General features: G+C 42.9%; 2 protein-coding genes across 2 annotated transcripts in view; both read left to right on the top strand.

Annotated features, from left to right (window-relative positions):
* Positions 1 to 640: 640 nt before the first annotated feature.
* On the top strand, positions 641 to 2765 carry LOC124671929 (mitochondrial uncoupling protein 3-like). The gene is made up of 2 exons (XM_047208246.1): positions 641 to 1015; positions 1969 to 2765. Exons 1-2 carry the CDS (start codon positions 641 to 643, stop codon positions 2503 to 2505), a joined length of 912 nt encoding a protein of 303 aa, XP_047064202.1. The 3' UTR covers positions 2506 to 2765.
* Positions 2766 to 3924: 1159 nt separating this feature from the next.
* Positions 3925 to 20291, top strand: part of LOC124671928 (40S ribosomal protein S26-like) — a 27905-nt gene continuing 11538 nt past the window's right edge. Inside the window, exon 1 of the mRNA XM_047208245.1 lies at positions 3925 to 4098. Coding sequence (XP_047064201.1) covers positions 3925 to 4098 — 174 coding nt within the window. The remainder of the gene's footprint in view (positions 4099 to 20291) is intronic.

Below are 20291 nucleotides of genomic sequence, written 5' to 3'. Positions count from 1 at the left end.
ACAACAAGTGGCGGATCTGTTTAACAAAGGGACTGGGCTCAAAGGAGTGTAATCTTGCCTGTGCCAAGATGGGGATGATTGACATTTATCACCCATCTTGAGGGGAGTGTTAGACAACTCGTTGGTGTATCCGTTGAGTCATGTCTTCTTGTTCTCGTTGTGGCCCATTTGCCGCACCTCGATCCTGACTCTATATAAGGTCTTCATCTCTCAGAACCCTAGCAAGAGAGTTCCTCCCTGCAGCCTCCTACCTCAGGTTAGGCCCTCACCTCTGTCCACAATAAGTATAAGATATTTTATTTTGCCGGGAGAGCGGAACTTTTCCTTAATTAATAGTATGGGCAAAGCTTTTGCCCGGCGTTTCAAACGAAAAAAAAGAGAAATACTCCGTAATTTAACCTCCGGATCATAGCAGCGAATCGCAGCCACGCAGTGGTCTCCGACGTGCCTACCGTGAAACTTCGCCGCCGCGGCGGTCGCCGTCGAGGTGAGGGGATCTGGGGAGCAACTTCTTGTTAGTGCCCCCCCCTGACAGTAGGATTCCACAGCCGTTGGATCATCCTTCTTCGGCCCAGATTTACGCATGGTACACACTACCCCACCGGTACACGCCGAGAGTGAGGTGTCCGCCTCGTAAGCTATGTCAAACCCCGCCGCGGCCGCGGCCGCCGTCGAAGGCGGCCGCCGTGAGACCCTAGCCAAGGTCTCCCTCTCGTCGGTCTCGGCCGCTGTGGCGGAGGTTTCCACGTTCCCCATCGACGCCCTCAAGATCCGCCTGCAGCTCCACCGCGGCCCCGGTGGCGGCGGCGGCGGCGTCTTGCGCGTCGCCGGGGAGCTCGTCCGCGACGGGGGGCTTTACCGGGGCCTCTCCCCGGCTGTCCTCCGACACCTGTTCTACACCCCGCTCCGCATCGTCGGCTACGAGCACCTCCGGGCCTACCTCGCCAGTGGGGGGCGGGAGGTGGGCCTTGTCGAGAAGGCGATCGCCGGGGGAGTCTCCGGCGTTGCCGCGCAGGTAACATCTACCCGCAATCAGATCCGTCGCGTTATGTCACTATGTCAGGGTTGGAAGTGCTTTGTTCTGAGGTGTACAAGAGCTGCTGCGCAATTAGTTTAGTTAATAATCGGGGAAGTTCTTTTAGGTGAAAATCAGGAAAGTTTTGATTTGTGCTATCCTGCTAGGATGAACTAGCTTGTTTAGAAGTTACAATGGTGCTGAGAGTTGGTCGGAATGTTGATCCGAAACTAGATGGATGCTAACGTAGGAGACGATCTATTGAAGCATCATCATTACTCTACATCTATGGACAAAATTACACCATGAGACATATATCTTAGCCGTGCTAACAGTTTGTAATTTAGTTTTGTGCTCTCCTATGCTTTAAAATATGGCGCCCAGCTCTTGTGCCCGTTATTGAGAAAGAAACTAAGAAAGCCATACATCTTGAGCAATAAAATAATTAGGCTTTTGATCTCTGCCCTCAAGTAACAATCCTCACTGTTTGGTTTCAAAACCAAACATGCTTGCCTACAGAAATGAACATGCAAATCATAATAGCCTTAGCAATAAGTATACTTTTTGGACCTATTTTTTAATAAAAGACATGGCTGTGTGCATCTATTGATGAAGAGGCCGGAGCAATGCTCCCATATCGAAAAATGCAAATCATAATAGACATTCCAAATAGCCAAATTCCTGGGATGAGGTGTTGTGTATGGTTGGATCAAATTTGTGAATATATCTCAATATGTATCACGATGCTTGATTTTTCTTTTGCCTCTGGAGTCCACGATCCAGGACCAAGAAACATATACAACTGGGAGTTTAGCAAACTCTTTATGTTATAAATGATACCTGTATGATTGTATCCCGCAAAAGAATGATATCTTAATAGTTGTAACTATTTCTTTGCCAAATATATCGCTACCTAACACAATAGCTAATGTTCCTACTGCTCCGCAGTGCAGGTGCTGGCGAGCCCTGCTGATTTGATAAAGGTTAGGATGCAAGCAGACAGCAGATTGTTGAGCCAAGGCATTCAACCTCGGTATACAGGAACCTTAGATGCCTTCACGAAAATCGTGCGTGCTGAAGGCCTTTTAGGACTTTGGAAGGGTGTTGTTCCTAATGCCCAACGAGCGTTTCTTGTCAACATGGGCGAGTTGACCTGCTATGACCAGGCAAAGCATTTCATCATTCGCAAGCAGATCTGCAACGACAATCTGTATGCTCACACCTTGGCCTCTGTTGCCTCTGGTCTATGTGCGACTACATTGAGCTGTCCAGCGGACGTGATCAAAACCAGGATGATGAACCAGGGCCAGGAGGCAAAAGCTCTGTACAGGAATTCTTACGATTGTTTGGTCAAGACCGTCAAGTATGAGGGTGCAGCAGCATTGTGGAAAGGTTTTTTGCCTACATGGGCCAGGCTTGGTCCATGGCAGTTTGTGTTCTGGGTTTCTTATGAAAAACTGCGACAAATATCAGGTATTTCGTCATTCTGACAGCGCTGGCTGAGTTTTCATACAAGAGGCATTTAGATCGAAGAAATTGTAATTTGTAAACCTTTAGTCTGCGGCTACGCATTACAGTGTCCATGCTCCTTTACATCTAATTTGATCCTGAATTATGTATCTCACAAGGTGCAGCACACTCCGCTTATCAACTCGACATTTTGTCATGTTCTTCCTTTTGGATGCTAATAATATACTACTACCTATTGTGTCCAACAATTATAACGGTTTGCCTTTTTGTTCCCATTCAATTGACAACACTCTTTCTCTTCGCGTGGCTACAAAGTGTGTAGCCAAATTTATTTAAGAGAGTTTAGGGTTTAGGAAGGGAGTCACTTCCTTGGAGTTATATTGCCCAGCATGAGTACCTGCTCCTCTTCCTAAGCACTGCTATCTTTTCTATCATTTGCATTGTGCTGTGACTTGTGGGTATTCAGATGAGGTGCAGGGAGATATTCAAGTTGTCGCAGGAATCCATTAAGTCTGAAAAATGATTTGTGTGTTCAGTTAAATCCGGCTGATGAAAGACAGGTCGATCCAATCTCCCTGATGTTGTTCTATATTGCAATGGAAGTGCTGACAGCGCTGGTATCCCATGTGGTGGAAGAGCAAGTTTTCAGTCCTTTGTCAGGGATCTCAGACCTTCAGAGGCTGGTATCCCGTGCGGTGGAAGAGCCAAGTTTTCAGTTCATTGTCAGGGCTTTCACACCTTCAGAGACTTTCTGTATATGCCGACGATGTGGTTTTGTTTGTAAGGCCAACAAAGCTTCCGGACTGAAGATTAACTACAAGTCGGCAGCGACACTAATTCGAGGAGAGACGCAGGATGAGCATCTGGTGAAAGAGATTGAGAATTTTCCCATCAAGTACCTCGGTTTGTAATTGTTGCTACACCCCCTTACGAAAGCGGAGTGTGTCAGCCCGTGCTTGACAGGGCCATTTCCTTTGTCCCAGTATGGCAGAGAGGTTTGATCGCCAGAGCTCATTCTGGTCAAGACAGTGATTGCAGCGAAGCCGGTGCATCAGCTCATAGTTGCAGAAGCTCCTGTGTGGCTGATCGAGGAACGGGAGAAATGGCAAAGAGCGTTCTTCTGGGCTGGGAAAAAAGAAGTCAACCTTGGCCAGTGTCTAGTAGCATGGCAGAAGATTTCTTTACCTAATCAGTTTTGAGGCCTAGGAGTTAAAAACCTCAGATTACAAGGATTAGCGCTACTTGCCCGACGAGTGTGGCTTCAGCGCACAGATTCTCTCAGACCATGACAAGGGTTACCACCCAGCAAAGATGCGGAGGCTAACGAGGTTTTCCAGAGCCTTGCCAAGATCACAGTGGGTGACGGCAAGAGTGTGGTTCTGGAAGGACTGTTGGTTCGAGCGTGCAACACAGTAAAGATGAGGAGAAAAAACTGCAGGATGGTGTCTGATGGATTGCAGAAGAACAATTGGATTTTGGACATCTCTGAAGTTTTGCAGCCAGCAGGTTACATGCAGTGCATTCAGCTGTGGGTTGCCATTAGCAAGGTGCAAAGAAAAATTGAGGCGCCCGACAAGTTCACCTGGATCTGTTCCAGCTCTGGAGAGTACATGGCAAGGTCCACCTATCGCTACCTTTGCCTTGGACACGCGGACTTTGCTGCGGCCAAATGCATTTGGAGACCTTGGGCGCCACTCAAGTGTATGTTTTTGTCTGGTTGGTGCTCCAAAACAGGGTGTGGACTTGAGAATGAAGATAAAGGCATGGATTGGATGATCAGATTAAGACCTGTTTCAGTGTCAAAAAATAAGACCTGTTTCACCTGTCGTCAGGATCTGGACACCATTGAGCTAATTACCACGCAATGTGTGTTTACCAGAGAGACTTGGTTTGTCTGTTTTCAGAGTGCTGGCATTACGGCTAATGTTCCTTTAGTCTGCAGCTACATATTCAGTATCCTTTACATCTAACTTGAGCCTGAATTATGTATCTCACAAGGTGTAGCACACTCCACTTATCAATTCGACATTTTGTCATGTTCTTCCTTTTGGGTGCTAATAATATACTACTACCTATTGTATCCAACAATTCAAACGGTTTGCCTTTCTGTTCCCATTCAATTGACAACACTTTTCCTCTTCACGTGGCTACAAAGTGTCTAGCCAAATTTATTTAAGAGGGTTTAGGGATTAGGAAGGGAGTCACTTCCTCAAGTTATTATTGCCTAGCATGAGTACCTGCTCCTCCTACGCACTGCTATCTTTTCTATCATTTGCATTGTGCTGTGACTTGTGGGTATTCAGATGAGGTGCAGGGAGATATTCAAGTTGCCGCAGGAATCCATTACGTCTGAAAAATGATTTGTGTATTCAGTTTAATCCGGCTGATGAAAGACGGGGGGATCGAATTTCCCTGATGTTGTTCTATATTGCAATGGAAGTGGTGACAGCACTGGTATCCCATGTGGCGGAAGAGCAAATTTTCAGTCCTCATGTAGTGTTAGTAGCCTACACAAAAAAAAAAAAAAAACAGGAGCCTCGAACATGGTGCACATACATTGGTAAAGCTGGTGTGGTAGGAACCTGAAGAATTGCACAAACAATGAGCTTGAGCATAGTTTCTGGTCCTATGACACCAGCCCTACCATTTGGAAGTGGAATATCTTCATCATTAGCTAACAAGGACAAGAAGAAGAACAATGAACACCTCATACAAGCAACCATACCCTATGTTCTATCGAACCTAGTGGGGTTGCGTTGCGCGGGCGTCTGTGCCCCGAACGTGCTGTACCTTAGGCCTTCTGGCCTTTCTTCTTGATTCCGATACGTCTTTCCATGACGTATCCTTTAAAAAAAATGCTAAGCACAACCACTTTCAGAAGAACACAATACTGGGTAAATGTCGATAACCCATTGCATATATGAACGTGCATCGGCCTATGTAACATGCATTTTCTACTAGCCACGATAACACAAAAACAGTAGTGCAAAATACCCTATTCTTTCGCGCATCTACAATAATTCTAGTTTTGAGTTAATCTGCAACCGATCTATACATAATGTACCGTACATGCTAGCAAAATTACCAGATCGAAGCAAGGCATAACCGTATTTCTCAAAACCATTACCATATTATCCTAAATCGCGATGTATTGTAACTAGTCCACAAATCTAACGCTGCCCTATCGGTTACCCTAACAGATCTAGTGTGCATGCCATTGCAATCTGCTGCAGTGTGTGTCCCTCTAGATCCACGAAAAATGAGCGTCGGAAGAGAGGGTACAAATGCTTGCTACCATTGGAGATGGCTACCATCAGGTTGAGGTCGCCGTGGAGGTCGCGATCGCCAAGCATGCACCGTTCACGCTTGTGGTCAGTGTTGTCTTCCTCTCCGCGTCTGGTCCCGCACTTCCTCGTTGTAGTGATGCAGTGGATTCGTCGGTGGTACGATAGTGCAACCGCATACGTTTGATGTGACGGATGTGGGGGAGTGGAGAGTGAGAGGAAAGTGGGAGCAGTGGGGGGATTTATGGTGCGTGTTACTAAAGGGATGCGGCGTCACCCTCTCCTTTCCCATGTGTGCAACCCATCGCCAAGAACTGGCTAGGCTTCAGGGAAGCGACTGATTTGGCAGTAGCTCCCGGGCCAGGCCCAATGGTGTTTTGAGAACCGGTTTTCTCACAACGCGGATGCCTTTAGGGCAACCAAACGCCCCATTTTAGAACGGGGAAACTGAGGCATTCCATGCCATATGTGGTCCATACCGTTTGATTTGAATATGTGGCGCGATCCTAGCCGTTGCCTCTTGTCCGCTTTTCTTCTCGCATTCACACAAATCTAGCCAACCCCACTGAAGAAAGGGATTGCTTCTTGCATGCCATGCTTGTCAGCGACACCGGCTACGTGGTGGCTCTGTTGCTGTTCGTGGCAGACTGGGACACGCATGGTGCGGCAGAGTCCCAACGACGGCCACGATATGATGAACGTGCATAGGCCGGTGGCGCCGTATGGCATCATGGCAGCATCAACGATGGGCCCAACAAGGTCAATGCGTTGATCCCACTTGGATGGGTTCGCGGAACACGACAGTAGTGACTCCTATGCTGAGGGTTTGCTACATTGGTTGTGCTCCTTATTCGCTAACGGGCGGCTTAACGGGGCATTCGATTTCTTAGATGATGCGCGTTAATGTTATGTCAGCGAACATGGCCCTGTTCATTGTCACCCTCTTTATCAGTCATGCGTTAATCTTTGTATTTTTCTTGTAAGACTTTGTTGAATATTTTAATAAAAAAGGCTATGTGCATCCTTTGGATGCAAAGTATGGGGGTAAAAACCTCCATTATATTAAAAAAAAAGGTTTTTCCTACCAAACTTAAGTGAGAGCAAGGTAAATGCCGACGCACCTCCATGACGCCTCCAAGGAGGGGACGACACCCACGATCATGGTATCCCGTTGGCACATCCGAAGATTGGTGACACTTTTGGCTGTATCAATGCATGAAACCATCCATGTTGTTCACACCGCCACCACATCACCTTGTCATCGTAGTGAGAATGCCATGATCCACCTGCAACCCGCATAGCCAAAGCCCACATAACTTCCATCTCTGGCATGCATGGCCAAGGACCCGTAGCCACCACCTTCTTCTACCTTCGGCATGATCGAGGACCTGCCGCACCGTTGCTGGCATACTCTAGACAATTTCGGTATAGCCCAAGGCCAGATCTAGCTGATACGTCTCCAACGTATCGATAATTTCTTATGTTCCATGCCACATTATTGATGATACCTACATGTTTTATGCACACTTTATGTCATATTCGCGCATTTTCTGGAACTAACCTATTAACAAGATGCCGAAGAGCCGATTGCTCGTTTTCTGCTGTTTTTGGTGTCGAAATCCTAGTAACGAAATATTCTCGGAATTGGACGAAATCAAGACCCGGGGTCCTATTTTGCCACGAAGCTTCCAGAAGACCGAAGAGGAGTCGAAGTGGGGCCACGAGGGGCCGACACTATAGGGCGGCGCGGCCCAGGTCTTGGCCGCGCCGACCTGTAGTGTGGGGCCCCCGTGTGGCCCCCCACGTTGCCCTTCCACCTACTTAAAGCCTCCGTCGCGAAACCCCTGAGGCGAAAAACCACGATACGGAAAACCTTACTGAGACGCCGCCGCCGCCAATCCCATCTCGGGGGATTCTGGAGATCTCCTCCGGCACCCCGCCGGAGAGGGGATTCATCTCCCGGAGGACTCTACACCGCCATGGTCGCCTCCGGAGTGATGAGTGAGTAGTTCACCCCTGGACTATGGGTCCATAGCGAGTAGCTAGATGGTTGTCTTCTCCTCATTGTGCTTCATTGTTGGATCTTGTGAGCTGCCTAACATGATCAAGATCATCTATTTGTAATACTCTATGTTGTGTTTGTCGGGATCCGATGGATAGAGAATACCATGTTATGTTAATTATCAAGTTATTACATATGTGTTGTTTATGATCTTGCATGCTCTCCGTTATTAGTAGAGGCTCTGGCCAAGTTGATGCTAGTAACTCCAAGAGGGAGTATTTATGCTCGATAGTGGTTTCATGCCTGCATTGACACCTGGGGGAGTGACAGAAACCCCTAAGGTTGTGTTGTGTTGTTGCCACTAGGGATAAAACATTGATGCTATGTCCGAGGATGTAGTTATTGATTACATTACGCACCATACTTAATGCAATTGTCTGTTGTTTAGCAACTTAATACTGGAAGGGGTTCGGACGATAACCTCGAAGGTGGACTTTTTAGGCATAGATGCGGCTTGGATGGCGGTCTATGTACTTTGTCGTAATGCCCAATTAAATCTCACTGTACTTATCATGACATGTATGTGCATTGTTATGCCCTCTCTATTTGTCAATTGCCCGACTGTAATTTGTTCACCCAACATGCTTTTATCTTATGGGAGAGACACCTCTAGTGAACTGTGGACCCCGGTCCATTCTTTTAATACTTGAAATACAAATCTGCTGCAATACTTGTTTTATCGTTTTCTCTGCAAACAATCATCTTCCACACAATACGGTTAATCCTTTGTTACGACAAGCCGGTGAGATTGACAACCTCACTTGTTTCGTTGGGGCAAAGTACTTTGGTTGTGTTGTGCGGGTTCCACGTTGGCGCCGGAATCTCCGGTGTTGCGCCGCACTACATCCCGCCGCCATCAACCTTCAACATGCTTCTTGACTCCTACTGGTTCGATTAAATCTTGGTTTCTTATCGAGGGAAACTTGCCGCTGTGCGCATCACACCTTCCTCTTGGGGTTCCCAACGGACGTGTCAATTACACGCATCAAGCAAATTTACGGCGCCGTTGCCGGGAGATCAAGACACGCTGCAAGGGGAGTCTCCACTTCTCAATCTCTTTACTTTGTTTTTGTCTTGCTTTATTTTATTTACTACTTTGTTTGCTGCACTTATATCAAAACACACAAAAAAATTAGTTGCTAGCTTTACTTTATTTACTATCTTGTTTGCTATATCAAAAACACACAAAAAAATTAGTTTACTTGCATTTACTTTATCTAGTTTGCTTTATTTACTACTGCTAAAATGAGTAATCCTGAAGTTGAAGTTCGTTCGTTTAAGCAACAAGGGGGAGAATGTTTAAAAGATGCTTGGTATAGAACTAGTGACGCCCATAATAGGTGTACCAAGAAACACTCCACCACTATCCTACTCAGGAATTTTTATGTTGGTATCTCTAGCTGGAATAGATATGTTCTTGATTGTCTCGCGGGAGGTAACTTCCTAGGCGCTCCCGCTTTAGAAGCTAGTTGCATTATTGAGAGTTTATTTGGAACACCACCTGTTAATGAAATTAAAATTGAAACCTCCCTTGAGGATGTTATGAAAAAATTGGAAACCATAGAGACAAATTTTAGTGTTGAAACTAAGTTGGAGATGTTACTTGATAAAACTGACAAACTTGATAAATCCTTAGGAGGAATTGATGAAAAAATTAATGTCCTAGGAACTTGTGTTGACCATGATAATCAAATTAATAGGATTGGCGAACTTGAAAAAGCTATGGGAACCTTGGGTTCAACCTTTTCATCTTTACAGTTTAGAGAGAAAGCTTATGTGGGAAAGGAGCAAAAGTTTATGTATATCTCTAAAGTGCCTAAACCAAAGAAATATTATTATAGGCCTAAAATTGACAAAGCCCTTAGTACCACTACAAATGGGGGAGCTTATGATATCAATGCTCCATCTCGTGATAATACTTGATATACACTTTCTGCGCCTAGCTGAAAGGCGTTAAAGAAAAGCGTTTATGGGAGACAACTCATGTTTTTACTACAGTATTTTTGTTTTATATTTGAGTCTTGGAAGTTGTTTACTACTGTAGCAACCTCTCCTTATCTTAGTTTTGTTTTTTGTTGTGCCAAGTAAAGTCTTTGATAGTAAAGTAAGTACTAGATTTGGATTACTGCGCAGTTCCAGATTTCTTTGCTGTCACGAATCTGGGTCTACCTCCCTGTAGGTAGCTCAGAAAATTAAGCCAATTTACGTGCATGATCCTCAGATATGTACGCAACTTTCATTCAATTTGGGCATTTTCATTTGAGAAAGTCTGGTGCCCTAATCAAATCCATCTTTACGGACAGTTCTGTTTTGACAGATTATGCCTTTTGTTTCGCATTGCCTCTTTTGCTATGTTGGATGAATTTCTTTGATCCATTAATGTCCAGTAGCTTTATGCAATGTCCAGAAGTGTTAAGAATGATTGTGTCACCTCTGAACATGTTAATTTTTATTGTGCACTAACCCTCTAATGAGTTGTTTCGAGTTTGGTGTGGAGGAAGTTTTCAAGGATCAAGAGAGGAGTATGATGCAATATGATCAAGGAGAGTGAAAGCTCTAAGCTTGGGGATGCCCCGGTGGTTCACCCCTGAATATTCTAAGAAGACTCAAGCGTCTAAGCTTGGGGATGCCCAAGGCATCCCCTTCTTCATCGACAACATTATCGGAGTTCCTCCCCCGAAACTATATTTTTATTCCGTCACATCTTATGCACTTTGCTTGGAGCGTCGGTTTGTTTTTGTTTTTGTTTTGTTTGAATAAAATGGATCCTAGCATTCACTTTGTGGGAGAGAGACACGCTCCGCTGTAGCATATGGACAAGTATGTCCTTAGGCTCTACTCATAGTATTCATGGCGAAGTTTCTTCTTCGTTAAATTGTTATATGGTTGGAATTGGAAAATACTACATGTAGTAATTCTAAAATGTCTTGGATAATTTGATACTTGGCAATTGTTGTGCTCATGTTTAAGCTCTTGCATCATATACTTTGCACCCATTAATGAAGAAACACTTAGAGCTTGCTAATTTGGTTTGCATATTTGGTTTCTCTAGAGTCTAGATAATATCTAGTATTGAGTTTTGAACAACAAGGAAGACGGTGTAGAGTCTTATAATGTTTACAATATGTCTTTTATGTGATTTTTGCTGCACCGTTCATCCTTGTGTTTGTTTCAAATAACCTTGCTAGCCTAAACCTTGTATTGAGAGGGAATACTTCTCATGCATCCAAAATACTTGAGCCAACCACTATGCCATTTGTGTCCATGATACGTCTCCGACGTATCGATAATTTCTTATGTTCCATGCCATATTATTGATGATACCTACATGTTTTATGCACACTTTATGTCATATTCGTGCATTTTCTGGAACTAACCTATTAACGAGATGCCGAAGTGCCGATTCTTGTTTTCTAGCTTGTTTTTGGTTTCGAAATCCTAGTAACGAAATATTCTAGGAATTGGACGAAATCAAGACCCGGGGGCCTATTTTGCCACGAACCTTCCGGAAGACCGAAGAGCATACGAAGTGGGGCCACGAGGTGGCCAGACCACAAGGCGGCGCGGCCGAGGGGGCCCGCGCCGCCCTATGGTGTGGGCCCCTCGTCGGCCCTCCGACTCGCCCTTCCGCCTACTTAAAGCCTCCGTCGCGAAACCCCCGATGCGAAAAACCACGATACGGAAAACCTTCCGGAGACGCCGCCGCCGCCAATCCCATCTCGGGGGATTCGGAGATCTCCTCCGGCACCCTGCCGGAGAGGGGATTCATCTCCCGGAGGACTCTACACCGCCATGGTCGCCTCCGGAGTGATGAGTGAGTAGTTCACCCCTGGACTATGGGTCCATAGCAGTAGCTAGATGGTTGTCTTCTCCTCATTGTGCTTCATTGTTGGATCTTGTGAGCTGCCTAACATGATCAAGATCATCTATCCGTAATACTCTATGTTGTGTTTGTCGGGATCCGATGGATAGAGAATACCATGTTATGTTAATTATCAAGTTATTGCATATGTGTTGTTTATGATCTTGCATGCTCTCCGTTATTAGTAGAGGCTCTGGCCAAGTTTTTACTCTTAACTCCAAGAGGGAGTATTTATGCTCGATAGTGGGTTCATGCTCGCATTGACACTCGGGACGAGTGACGAAAGTTCTAAGGTTGTGCTGTGTCTTGTTGCCACTAGGGATAAAACATTGATGCTATGTCCGAGGATGTAGTTATTGATTACATTACGCACCATACTTAATGCAATTGTCCGTTGCTTAGCAACTTAATACTTGGAAGGGGTTCGGACGATAACTTCGAAGGTGGACTTTTTAGGCATAGATGCGGTTGGATGGCGGTCTATGTACTTTGTCGTAATGCCCAATTAAATCTCACTATACTTATCATGACATGTATGTGCATTGTTATGCCCTCTCTATTTGTCAATTGCCCGACTCGTAATTTGTTCACCCAACATGCTTTTATCTTATGGGAGAGACACCTCTAGTGAGCTGTGGACCCCGGTCCATTCTTTTAATCTTGAAATACAAATCTGTTGCAATACTTGTTTTTACTTGTTTTCTTGCAAACAATCATCTTCCACACTATACATCTAATCCTTTGTTACAGCAAGCCGGTGAGATTGACAACCTCATCTGTTTCGTTGGGGCAAAGTACTTTGGTTGTGTTGTGCAGGTTCCACGTTGGCGCCGGAATCTCTGGTGTTGCGCCGCACTACATCCCGCCGCCATCAACCTTCAACGTGCTTCTTGGCTCCTCCTGGTTCGATAAACCTTGGTTTCTTTCTGAGGGAAAACTTGCTGCTGTGCGCATCATACCTTCCTCTTGGGGTTCCCAACGAACGTGTGAAATACACGCCATCAAGCATATTTTCTGGCGCCGTTGCCGGGGAGATCAAGACACGCTGCAAGGGAGTCTCCACTTCTCAATCTCTTTACTTTGTTTTTGTCTTGCTTTATTTTATTTACTACTTTGTTTGCTGCATTATATCAAAACACAAAAAAATTAGTTGCTAGCTTTACTTTATTTACTGTCTTGTTTGCTATATCAAAAACACAAAAAAAATAGTATACTTGCATTTACTTTATCTAGTTTGCTTTATTTACTACTGCTAAAATGGCCACCCCTGAAAATACTAAGTTGTGTGACTTCACTAGCACAAATAATAATGATTTCCTATGCACACCTATTGCTCCACCTGCTACTACAGCAGAATTCTTTGAAATTAAACATGCTTTACTAAATCTTGTTATGCGAGAGCAATTTTCCAGTGTTAGTTCCGATGATGCTGCTGCCCATCTCAATAATTTTGTTGAACTATGTGAAATGCAAAAGTATAAAGATGTAGATGGTGACATTATAAAATTAAAATTGTTTCCTTTCTCATTAAGAGGAAGAGCTAAAGATTGGTTGCTATCTCTGCCTAAGAATAGTATTGATTCATGGACTAAATGCAAGGATGCTTTTATTGGTAGATATTATCCCCCTGCTAAAATTATATCTTTGAGGAGTAGCATAATGAATTTTAAACAATTGGATAATGAACATGTTGCTCAAGCTTGGGAAAGAATGAAATCTACGGTTAAAAATTGCCCAACCCATGGACTGACTACTTGGATGATCATCCAAACCTTCTATGCAGGACTAAATTTTTCTTCGCGGAATTTATTGGATTCAGCTGCTGGAGGTACCTTTATGTCCATCACTCTTGGTGAAGCTACAAATCTCCTTGATAATATGATGGTTAATTACTCTGAATGGCACACGGAAAGAGCTCCACAAGGTAAGAAGGTAAATTCTGTTGAAGAATCCTCTTACTTGAATGATAAGGTTGATGCTATTATGTCTATGCTTGTGAATGATAGGACTAATGTTGATCCTAATAATGTTCCATTAGCTTCATTGGTTGCCCAAGAAGAATATATTGATGTAAACTTCATTAAAAATAATAATTTCAACAACAATGCTTATCGGAACAATTCTAGTAATAACTATAGGCCATATCCTTATAATAATGGTAACGGTTATGCTAATTCTTATGGGAATTCTTACAATAATAATAGGAATACACCCCCTGGACTTGAAGCTATGCTTAAAGAATTTATTAGTACACAAACTGCCTTTAACAAATACTGTTGAGGAAAAGCTCAATAAAATTGATATTCTCGCTTCTAAGGTTGATAGTCTTGCTTCGATGTTGATCTTTTGAAATCGAAAGTTATGCCTAATAGGGATATTGAAAATAAAATTGTTACTACAGCAAATGCCATCCAAGTTAGAATTAATGAGAATATAAGATTAATGGCTGAACTGCGTGCTAGGTGGGATAGAGAAGAAAATGAAAAACTAGCTAAAGAGAAAAATGTAGCTAAAGTTTGGACTATTACCACCACTAGCAATGCTAATAATTCACATGTTGCTGCACCTCCTACTATTAATGGTAAAATAATTGGTGTTGGCAATGCTTCTACTCCTAGTATAAAGCGCGCAAAATTACCTGAAACTGCTAAAGCTGCTGAAACTGCTTGTGATAAAACTGCTGAAATTTTTTCCAACCTTGGGGATGATAATCCCATTGCTTTAGATTGTAATGATTTAGATTTTGATGATTGCCACATCTCTGAAGTTATAAAGTTCTTGCAAAAACTTGCTAAGAGTCCCAATGCTAGCGCTGTAAACTTGGCTTTCACAAAACATATTACAAATGCTCTCATACAAGCTAGAGAAGAGAAACTAAAACTTGAAACTTCTATTCCTAGAAAGCTAGAGGATGGTTGGGAGCCCATCATTAAAATGAGAGTCAAAGATTTTGATTGTAATGCTTTATGTGATCTTGGTGCAAGTATTTCTGTTATGCCTAAGAAAGTCTATGATATGCTTGACTTGCCACCATTGAAAAACTGTTATCTAGATGTTAATCTCGCTGATAATGCTAAAAAGAAACCTTTGGGGAGAGTTGATAATGTTCATATTATGGTTAATAATAACCTTGTCCCCGTTGATTTTGTTGTCTTGGATATTGAACGCAATGCATCTTGTCCCATTATATTGGGAAGACATTTTCTTCGAACCGTTGGTGCTACTATTGATATGAAGGAAGGTAATATTAAATATCAATTTCCTCTCAAGAAAGGTATGGAACACTTCCCTAGAAAGAGAATGAAGTTACCTTTTGATTCTATTATTAGAACAAATTATGATGTTGATACTTCATCTCTTGATGTTACTTGACATACACTTTCTGCGCCTAGCTGAAAGGCGTTAAAGAAAAGCGCTTATGGAAGACAACCCATGTTTTTACTACAGTATTTTTATTTTATATTTGAGTCTTGGAAGTTGTTTACTACTGTAGCAACCTCTCCTTATCTTAGTTTTGAGTTTTGTTGTGCCAAGTAAAGTCTTTGATAGTAAAGTAAGTACTAGATTTGGATTACTGCGCAGTTCCAGATTTCTTTGCTGTCACGAATCTGGGTCTACCTCCTGTAGGTAGCTCAGAAAATTAAGACAATTTACGTGAATGATCCTCAGATATGTACGCAACTTTCATTCAATTTGAGCATTTTCATTTGAGCAAGTCTGGTGGCCTAATAAAATCCATCTTTACGGACTGTTCTGTTTTGACAGATTCTGCCTTTTATTTCGCATTGCCTCTTTCGCTATGTTGGATGAATTTCTTTGATCCATTAATGTCCAGTAGCTTTATGCAATGTCCAGAAGTGTTAAGAATGATTGTGTCACCTCTGAACATGTTAATTTTTATTGTGCACTAACCCTCTAATGAGTTGTTTCGAGTTTGGTGTGGAGGAAGTTTTCAAGGATCAAGAGAGGAGTATGATGCAATATGATCAAGGAGAGTGAAAGCTCTAAGTTTGGGGATGCCCCGGTGGTTCACCCCTGCATATTCTAAGAAGACTCAAGCGTCTAAGCTTGGGGATGCCCAAGGCATCCCCTTCTTCATCGACAACATTATCAGGTTCCTCCCCTGAAACCATATTTTTATTCCGTCACATCTTATGCACTTTGCTTGGAGCGTCGGTTTGTTTTTGTTTTTGTTTTGTTTGAATAAAATGGATCCTAGCATTCACTTTATGGGAGAGAGACACGCTCCGCTGTAGCATATGGACAAGTATGTCCTTAGGCTCTACTCATAGTATTCATGGCGAAGTTTCTTCTTCGTTAAATTGTTATATGGTTGGAATTGGAAAATGCTACATGTAGTAATTTTAAAATGTCTTGGATAATTTGATACTTGGCAATTGTTGTGCTCATGTTTAAGCTCTTGCATCATATACTTTGCACCCATTAATGAAGAAACACTTAGAGCTTGCTAATTTGGTTTGCATATTTGGTTTCTCTAGAGTCTAGATAATATCTAGTATTGAGTTTTGAACAACAAGGAAGACGGTGTAGAGTCTTATGATGTTTACAATATGTCTTTTATGTGAGTTTTGCTGTACCGTTCATCCTTGTGTTTGTTTCAAATAACCTTGCTAGCCTAAACCTTGTATCGAGAGGGAATACTTCTCATGCATCCAAAATCCTTGAGCCAACCACTATGCCAATTGTGTCCACCATACCTACCTACTACATGGTATTTATCCGCCATTCCAAAGTAAATTGCTTGAGTGCTACCTTTAAAATTCCATCATTCACCTTTGCAATATATAGCTCATGGGACAAATAGCTTAAAAACTATTGTGGTATTGAATATGTACTTATGCACTTTATCTCTTATTAAGTTGCTTGTTGTGCGATAACCATGTTTGCAGGGACGCCATCAACTATTCTTTGTTGAATATCATGTGAGTTGCTATGCATGTCCGTCTTGTCCGAAGTAAGAGAGATACCACCTTTTTGGTTGGAGCATGCATATTGTTAGAGAAGAACATTGGGCCGCTAACTAAAGCCATGATTCATGGTGGAAGTTTCAATTTTGGACACATATCCTCAATCTCATATGAGAATAATAATTGTTGCCACATGCTTATGCATTAAAGAGGAGTCCATTATCTGTTGTCCATGTTGTCCCGGTATGGATGTCTAAGTTGAGAATAATCAAAAGCGAGAAATCCAAAATGCGAGCTTTCTCCTTAGACCTTTGTACGGGCGGCATGGAGGTACCCCATTGTGACACTTGGTTAAAACATGTGCATTGCAAAGATCCGGTAGTCCAAGCTAATTAGGACAAGGTGCGGGCACTATTAGTATACTATGCATGAGACTTGCAACTTGTAAGATATAATTTACATAACTCATATGCTTTATTACTACCGTTGACAAAATTGTTTCATGTTTTCAAAATAAAAGCTCTAGCACAAATATAGCAATCGATGCTTTCCTCTTTGAAGGACCATTCTCTTTACTTTTATGTTGAGTCGGTTCACCTATCTCTCTCCACCTCAAGAAGCAAACACTTGTGTGAACTATGCATTGATTCCTACATACTTGCATATTGCACTTGTTATATTACTCTATGTTGACAATTATCCATGAGATATACATGTTACAAGTTGAAAGCAACCGCTGAAACTTAATCTTCCTTTGTGTTGCTTCAATGCCTTTACTTTGATTTATTGCTTTATGAGTTAACTCTTATGCAAGACTTATTGATGCTTGTCTTGAAGTACTATTCATGAAAAGTCTTTGCTTTATGATTCACTTGTTTACTCATGTCATTACCATTGTTTTGATCGCTGCATTCACTACATATGTTTACAAATAGTATGATCAAGGTTATGATGGCATGTCACTTCGAAATTATCTTTGTTATCGTTTTACCTGCTCGGGACGAGCGAGAACTAAGCTTGGGGATGCTTGATACGTCTCCGATGTATCGATAATTTCTTATGTTCCATGCCATATTATTGATGATACCTACATGTTTTATGCACACTTTATGTCATATTCGTGCATTTTACGGAACTAACCTATTAACAAGATGCCGAAGTGCCGATTCTGTTGTTTTCTGCTGTTTTTGGTTTCAGAAATCCTAGTAACGAAATATTCTCGGAATTGGATGAAATCAAGACCCGGGGGCCTATTTTGCCACGAACCTTCCGGAAGACCGAAGAGCATACGAAGTGGGGCCACGAGGTGGCCGACACCACAAGGCGGCGCGGCCGAGGGGGCCCGCGCCGCCCTATGGTGTGGGCCCCTCGTCGGCCCTCCGACTCGCCCTTCCGCCTACTTAAAGCCTCCGTCGCGAAACCCACGATGCGAAAAACCACGATACGGAAAACCTTCCGGAGACGCCGCCGCCGCCAATCCCATCTCGGGGGATTACGGAGATCTCCTCCGGCACCCTGCCGGAGAGGGGATTCATCTCCCGGAGGACTCTACACCGCCATGGTCGCCTCCGGAGTGATGAGTGAGTAGTTCACCCCTGGACTATGGGTCCATAGCGGTAGCTAGATGGTTGTCTTCTCCTCATTGTGCTTCATTGTTGGATCTTGTGAGCTGCCTAACATGATCAAGATCATCTATCCGTAATACTCTATGTTGTGTTTGTCGGGATCCGATGGATAGAGAATACCATGTTATGTTAATTATCAAGTTATTGCATATGTGTTGTTTATGATCTTGCATGCTCTCCGTTATTAGTAGAGGCTCTGGCCAAGTTTTTACTCTTAACTCCAAGAGGGAGTATTTATGCTCGATAGTGGGTTCATGCTGCATTGACACAGGACGGTGACGAGAAAGTTCTAAGGTTGTGTTGTCTTGTTGCCACTAGGGATAAAACATTGATGCTATGTCCGAGGATGTAGTTATTGATTACATTACGCACCATACTTAATGCAATTGTACGTTGCTTAGCAACTTAATGCGGAAGGGATTCGGACGATAACTCTGAAGGTGGACTTTTTAGGCATAGATGCGGTTGGATGGCGGTCTATGTACTTTGTCGTAATGCCCAATTAAATCTCACTATACTTATCATGACATGTATGTGCATTGTTATGCCCTCTCTATTTGTCAATTGCCCGACTGTAATTTGTTCACCCAACATGCTTTTATCTTATGGGAGAGACACCTCTAGTGAGCTGTGGACCCCGGTCCATTCTTTTAATACTGAAATACAAATCTGCTGCAATACTTGTTTTTACTTGTTTTCTTGCAAACAATCATCTTCCACACTATACGGTCTAATCCTTTGTTACAGCAAGCCGGTGAGATTGACAACCTCAGCTGTTTCGTTGGGGCAAAGTACTTTGGTTGTGTTGTGCGGGTTCCACGTTGGCGCCGGAATCTCGGTGTTGCGCCGCACTACATCCCGCCGCCATCAACCTTCAACGTGCTTCTTGGCTCCTCCTGGTTCGATAAACCTTGGTTTCTTTCTGAGGGAAAACTTGCTGCTGTGCGCATCATACCTTCCTCTTGGGGTTCCCAACGAACGTGTGAAATACACACCATCAGTCCACCATACCTACCTACTACATGGTATTTATCCGCCATTCCAAAGTAAATTGCTTGAGTGCTACCTTTAAAATTCCATCATTCACCTTTGCAATATATAGCTCATGGGACAAATAGCTTAAAAACTATTGTGGTATTGAATATGTACTTATGCACTTTATCTCTTATTAAGTTGCTTGTTGTGCGATAACCATGTTTTACGGGGACGCCATCAACTATTCTTTGTTGAATATCATGTGAGTTGCTATGCATGTCCGTCTTGTCCGAAGTAAGAGAGATCTACCACGTTAATGGTTGGAGCATGCATATTGTTAGAGAAGAACATTGGGCCGCTAACTAAAGCCATGATTCATGGTGGAAGTTTCGGTCTTGGACATATATCCTCAATCTCATATGAGAATAATAATTGTTGCCACATGCTTATGCATTAAAGAGGAGTCCATTATCCGTTGTCCATGTTGTCCCGGTATGGATGTCTAAGTTGAGAATAATCAAAAGCGAGAAATCCAAAATGCGAGCTTTCTCCTTAGACCTTTGTACGGGCGGCATGGAGGTACCCCATTGTGACACTTGGTTAAAACATGTGCATTGCAAAGATCGGTAGTCCAAGCTAATTAGGACAAGGTGCGGGCACTATTAGTATACTATGCATGAGGCTTGCAACTTGTAAGATATAATTTTCATAACTCATATGCTTTATTACTACCGTTGACAAAATTGTTTCATGTTTTCAAAATAAAAGCTCTAGCACAAATATAGCAATCGATGCTTTCCTCTTTGAAGGACCATTCTCTTTACTTTTATGTTGAGTCAGTTCACCTATCTCTCTCCACCTCAAGAAGCAAACACTTGTGTGAACTGTGCATTGATTCCTACATACTTGCATATTGCACTTGTTATATTACTCTATGTTGACAATTATCCATGAGATATACATGTTACAAGTTGAAAGCAACCGCTGAAACTTAATCTTCCTTTGTGTTGCTTCAATACCTTTACTTTGATTTATTGCTTTATGAGTTAACTCTTATGCAAGACTTATTG

The sequence above is a fragment of the Lolium rigidum genome, chromosome 7 (assembly GCF_022539505.1).
Source record: "Lolium rigidum isolate FL_2022 chromosome 7, APGP_CSIRO_Lrig_0.1, whole genome shotgun sequence".
NCBI lineage: Eukaryota > Viridiplantae > Streptophyta > Magnoliopsida > Poales > Poaceae > Lolium > Lolium rigidum.
The sequence above is the reverse complement of the archived record's forward strand: the minus strand, read 5'-3'. Positions and strand labels throughout refer to the sequence as shown.